This window comes from Ursus maritimus, unplaced genomic scaffold, assembly GCF_017311325.1.
Source record: "Ursus maritimus isolate PB19 unplaced genomic scaffold, ASM1731132v1 scaffold_33, whole genome shotgun sequence".
Taxonomy (NCBI): domain Eukaryota; kingdom Metazoa; phylum Chordata; class Mammalia; order Carnivora; family Ursidae; genus Ursus; species Ursus maritimus.
This window is the reverse complement of record NW_024425897.1, coordinates 30,214,397-30,220,385: the sequence shown is the minus strand read 5'-3', so window position 1 is coordinate 30,220,385 and position 5,989 is coordinate 30,214,397. Positions and strand designations below refer to the sequence as shown.

Below are 5,989 nucleotides of genomic sequence, written 5' to 3'. Positions count from 1 at the left end.
TGAGGGCGACACGTGGGCGGAGCTAACACGGGAGCGCTCTGCCGATTGGACAGGGAACGTGACGGATGGAGCTGACGCCAGGAGCTCCCTCTGGGTTGGACAAGCCACCACCGGGAAGGCCTTGCTGACTGGATGAGGGCGACACGTGGGCGGAGCTAACACGGGAGCGCTCTGCCGATGGGACAGAGCAGAGAAGCGGGCGTAGAGAACGGGCCCCGACTCAGGAACGCGAGGAAACCAAGCCCCTCGGTTCGCGTCTCGCGGGTTCCCGCGTAGCCTCACCCCGCTCGGGGCAGCGCTGGAGGGCGTCCCCCGCCCTGGTACCCCGTGCCTGGCCGCGTGGGGACAGATGACCCGCCGCGTGTGCAGGGTCAGGGGCTGCTGCCCGCAGGGAAGCTCAGGCGGGCGGCAGCCGCCAGCGCCCTGGCGGAGGGGAGGGGCGGGGAGGGCCAGGTGGGGGTCGCCTGCGGGCGGGGGCAGCTCGGGAGCGCGGCCCGGCGTCCGTGTGCTCGGCTCTTACCCGCTCGGCCTTGCTGGGGTTGGCGCTCACGCAGGAGGCGAAGTCGTGCAGCTTCCGGCGGACGTCTCCGGGGAAGTTCCGGCTCTTGAGGCCGTCGGGGCAGAGCGAGCGCGGGGGCGGGTTCCTGCGGAAGCGCAGCGAGGATGCGGTCGCAGACGCCGCCCGGGCTCCACCCTCTGAAGCGCGTTTTCACCCGCACGCCCCCGGGGCGGCGCCAGAGCCGACCGCCCCAGCTGCCGGAGGCGGCGACGAGGCTACCGAGGTCGGCGGTGCCACTCACGTTCCCGGGCACGGGCATGACTGTTCCCGACAGGAAGCAGCGATACAGGGACAAACGGTACCCGCAGGGACGCCCGAGACACTCGGGCGCCAACCGAACAGATGGCCGTGGGGGTCACACAGCATCCTCCGTGGAGCTTCACGCTGCACTCCCCAGTCTCCCCGCAGGCCCCGGTTCCGTGCATCTCCCTGAGAAACCTCTCGCTGAGGTTATTACCTCCTCCGACACGTCCAGCCCGTCGGCACACCGTGCGCACCCGCCCTGACGCACACAGACTCCCGAGAGCGTCCTGCCTCTGCTCCCGTACCAGCCACCCGAGGGGACACCGCCGCCTCAGGTGCCGGACCAGCCATGGCTCTAACTCCGGCAGCACACCTTCCACCTGCCCGCGTGCAGGCCTCTCCGCCACGGCTCCGAAGAGCCCGCGGCACCCCACGCAAACAGAGAACAAAGGTGGCATGTCCTCTACTGCGCACATCCTCGGTCCAGCTCCCCCGCGCTGAACTACGACATCTACTCTGTGTCCTCTCTCCTGTCCCTTGTCCGCACCCCGTGTCAGCGCCAGGAGAGCAGGGCCCAGGCGACTATGCCCAGCAACTCCCACAGCACCCAGCGGTCAGGGGCCTGCTCACAAACGCTGCGTGTCCCCGAGTCACACACTTACGGAACTGTCCTCTGCAGGCCATTAGCAACTAGATGGAGGGACATGACTGCACTCCTGAAGACCCCAAGGCTGACGAGCTGCTGGGCTCTGAGGACATCTCGTTCTTTGGCAGGCACCAGGAAAAGACATTCCCTCTGATCCGGAAGGAACCACCTCTTCTTCCAGTAACCAGGCCCCATGGCTCCAGAATCCCACCCCTCGGGCTGCCAGGAGCCCAGAGCGAGATCTACAGCCCTTCCCGGTCAGTGGGCAACACCCAAGGTCGAGCACAAAGGCCTGACAGTCCCCGTGTCTAGCCTGGAGTCCTGGCTTTGTACCTCTCTCTCCTGCGTAACCCTGGGCAAGTCCTGACATTTCTGTGCCTCAGTTTCCTCATCCATAAGTGGTGATGAAGGAAAAACAATAATTAGCAGTTGTACTGTTTCCTTCGTGCTGATAATGGCCATGTGGTAAGTACTATTAATGTGGACCCAGCCTCTCTCCTGTGCCAGGCAGTCTTCTGAGCACCACATACATCTCGTCTCATGCTGACATCACTCCCATCTTGCCCTCTCTGTAAAAGGTCCCGCAGCCCCGGGGTGGTGCTGCAGACCCAGGCCCATGGGAGTCAGAGGACCAAAGGCACGTGTGCTGGGCATCTCCCAAAGGAGGAGAAGACAAGAGGAAGAGAGGGAGGTCAGGATGTCCACCTGCTGCCCCCTTCGCTGTAGAGCCCTCACTGGAAGGCCGAGGCCCCTCCTCCTCGCACTGCAGGCTAGGCAGGCGTGCACCCCATCCGGCTGGGTGGGTGGAGGCTGTGGCTCAGTGCCCGACACCCTGGCTGATGCACAGCCTGTTACCTTTTCATTGTTACTGGTTCTTCTGACTTTCCCTGCATTCATCCCCCCGTCTCTGCTTCCCCGCAGCCCCTCTGTGGATTGAGACAGCACATCCCTCAGGAGTCCTAGGGAGCACGCACAAATAAAGGCAAGCGGTGTACCTCTTTCTGCAGCGGAACTTCTGGACTGGGGTTAGCACGGCCACGCCCAGCCGCTTCATGACCAGACGGTAGTGAATGTCGTTCCAGAGCTGCACCAGCTCCTGGCTGCCTCCGGGCACCTGGCAACCCTGCGAGAAAACCCTGCTGAGACCTGGCCACCCTTGCCCATTCTGCAGCGCTGCCCTCCAACCCGACCTGACCCTCGGGAGGAGCTGCTGGCTGGGGTGCCGGGCAGTGAGGGCATGAGCCGCAGGGCCAGCACCCCAGTCCCGTCAGCCCTTCACCCCTCCCACAAAGCAGCTCTCAGTCACTCCTTCCAGGAGAGGGGCAGGAGGCAAGGGGAAGGTAAATGACAGGGGTTGTACAACACGCGAGAGGCAGAGCCACAGAGCCACGGATTTGAGGGTTCAAGTTCTGACCCACATCTTGCATGAAAGACCTTTCTCTCCCACCCAGCAGGGCTGCCCCCTTCGATGCTCAGTGAGTGCATTTTGAGCCAAGAGGGATGAAGGGGTTCTAGTCTGTGCCCACCACGTTCACCAGTCCAGTGCAGCCTGTCCACACAACCAGAGTCTGGAGATGGCCAAGGATGCCTGGTGCTGGCCGCCCCCTGACACAGCCCCTGCGGTCAGCGTGTGGGTCCCACATTCAACTCCAACATTCTCAGGATCACTCGGCAAGCGAGGTGCCAACAATCATTCAGCCTTCTCTCCACAGTAACAGAAGACCCCCATTTTGCGAGGCTGGGACTTGCAGTCTGCTGCCAGGATGCCAGCATCAGCCTAAGGCACAGTCATCAGGGAACCCACAGGGAGCCTTGCCAGCTGCAGGGCGTGGCCCTGGGCAGGCAGTGCCTGTTCTTGGTGTGGTGTCCCATCATCTCAGGTCTCCCCTACACGTCAGCTCCTCAGAGACACTTACGACTGTCCAGATTGACTTTATAATCCTTCTTCTGGGAGCTTTTCATCCCTGAGTGCCTCAACAGAGATTACAACTCCGTGTCTTCCCTTGTGTGTTTACTTTGACAGATTTGAAAAACTGAGCCCGTCTGACTCACAGGTGTTATGTTAGGTGTCGTGGATCCTGTCCTAAGCACAACCGAGGCGGCCCCTCCCTCACAGGGCCTGCAGTGCAGCAAAAGAACTGAGGAAGGAGCCACAGGGTGAACAAGACTCTACACTGGAGAATAAAGGAGGCACTGCCCAGACAGGGTGACATTTACAGCAGAAGCCGAGAAGGAAGAAAGGCACCAGCCACACAGAGAGCTGGGCTCCGGCCTCTGGCAGAGGGAGCAGCACGTGCTGAGGTCCTGAGACGGGGAAAGATCTTGGGAGTTGTAGGAACAGCAAGGAAGCTGCATGGCGACTGTGAGGAGAGCAGGGAGAGTCTGACGGAGAGACTAGAGAGGAGGCAAGCTCAGATGACAGGCTCAGGGGCACACCGTGGCTGACCTGCTGTTTGCCAACTCTGGCTGCCCCGTGAAGAACAAATCAAGGGGACAGGACGGGACTACACAGCCTGTGGGGAAGGGAGTGGAAACTGAAAGAACTGAGTATTTCGGGGCGCCTGGGTGGCTCAGTCGGTGAAGTGTCTACCTAGGGCTCAGGTCATGATCCTGGAGTCCTGGGATCGAGTCCCACGTCAGGCTCCCTGCTCGCTAGGGTGTCTGCTTCTCCCTCTCCCTCTGCTTCTCCCCCCGCTCATGCTGTCTCTCAAATAAATAAATAAAAATCTTTAAAAATAAATAAATAAATCTTTAAAAAAAAAAAAAAAGAACTAAGTATCTCGAAGGTAAACTCAGCATGAATTATGCATGAACTGTATGATGGGGTCAAAGAGGAAAAAACAAGCCCTCAAATCCCTTATTTGAAATCCTTTGAGCCAGACGTATTTTGGAATTCAGAATTTCTCTGATTTTAGGACGTGATGCAGGCATGTCCTATGTAGTGTGCACCGCCCCAGTGTCATCTGGGGCAGGCAGCATGCTGTAATCAAACATACCAGTATTTAAGTAGCAGAATGCACCACGGTCACAGTAGGTGACTAAAGACCGTAATGGCTTCACGTCAGCACAGGTCAGGTCGCATCGGTGCCAAATGAGTTGTGCATCCAAGTACTACCAGATGAGGGACAAAGATAATTTTGGTTTGCATTCTCAGTTACAGACCTGCAGCTAAGGGACTGAGGTCCTGCATCTGTCTGCCTGTCTTACTGACTGGGATCCCAACTCTCCAAGCCAGGACCACCAGTCAATACGGATCTCATAAATGGGTAGTTTGGCCTCGGACGACTAAGGTAGTTAGAACTCTGGAGAGTGGACCATCCTGGTGGGTTTACAGAACGTCTCCCCGGGGTCTTGCCGACTTGTGGGCGTTTCTGGTGTGTCTGCAATGGTGGGGGCTGTAGCTCTCTGCGCCCCTCACAGACTGGTCCTACCTCCAGCAGCCGGCAGGCGGCCTGGTGCTGCTCCTGCTGGGCCAGTACTCGGGCACACACGAGGGCCACGTCCGCGTTGTCCAGGAGGTGCAGGCGGAGCGGGCTGTCCAACACGGCGCCGACCAAGGGCTGCACCCAGGCTGGGTCATCCTGGAGTTCCCGGCACAGCCTGCCTGCGAGAGTCACCACCTCTGCCAAGGGTGGCCCACGGCCCCCAGTCTCCCTCAGCAGCCTCAGGAAGCTCTGCATCCCGTGTCAGGCTCGGCCCCCTGCAAACAGGACAACAGTCAGGGCGACGGCCAGCGCTGCCCACCGGCTGACTGCACGTCAGTCCACAACTCTGCAAGGCCCCTCACGCCACAGGCGTTTGTCACATGGTGGTAGGCGCTCGGCGGACACCGACGCCTTCCACAACTTCCCCTTCAGTCCTCGTTTGTGTGGTGGGTGCTCTCACGGCACTGCTTCTTCTCAGTCCTGCCACCCTTTCGTCTGCGCCCCATCCACAGGCCCCCCCCCTGGTCCTCCATGTCTCCTCTCTCCATTTCCCTCCCCAGTCGTACACACACAAGGCAGCTTCGTCGTGCTTCACTCCTTCTCAGGGCTCGGTCAGGGCAGGGACCCTGTGTGCCGGGGTCATCAGACTTCCCCAGCATCCGCCCCGTGGATGCCACGGCCTCTGAGAGCAGCAGGGGTTTGGCCGACACTGCTTACATTCCTACAGACATGAGCCCGGGGACTAGCACGACCTGCTTCTGACTACTGTGATTTTGAAGGAAAAAAAGGCCAAACATTTAAAAAACACAAAATTGGAAGGATTGCCCTAATCCCACGCTTTAAAAAAATATATACAAAGGGATGAACATTTGCGAGGCCTCCCTGTGCCCGGGCACTGCCCCCCCCGCGCACACACACAGAGGTAAGCTATGGCAATTGGAATTGAAGGCTTTATGAATTTTTCTTTTTTTTTTTTTTTATAAAAATCTACAGCAGTTTTTACCAAGAGAGACGCTGCTTATGCCATTCCTCAGTCCGGCCCCTACGCAGGCGCATTCCCCAGCCCAGAGCAATGGTCCTGCAGCGAGCCCCTGACAGCAGGCGCCAGACCAGCGG

General features: G+C 59.5%; 1 protein-coding gene across 1 annotated transcript in view; it reads right to left on the bottom strand.

Moving 5' to 3' along the window:
• Positions 1 to 5,128, bottom strand: part of ANHX (anomalous homeobox) — an 18,840-nt gene extending 13,712 nt beyond the window's left edge. The window contains exons 1-3 of the mRNA XM_040620097.1: positions 4,880 to 5,128; positions 2,444 to 2,571; positions 521 to 701 (exon numbers count right to left, since the gene is read on the bottom strand). Coding sequence (XP_040476031.1) covers positions 521 to 701; positions 2,444 to 2,571; positions 4,880 to 5,128 — 558 coding nt within the window. The remainder of the gene's footprint in view (positions 1 to 520; positions 702 to 2,443; positions 2,572 to 4,879) is intronic.
• Between the last annotated feature and the right edge of the window lie 861 nt (positions 5,129 to 5,989).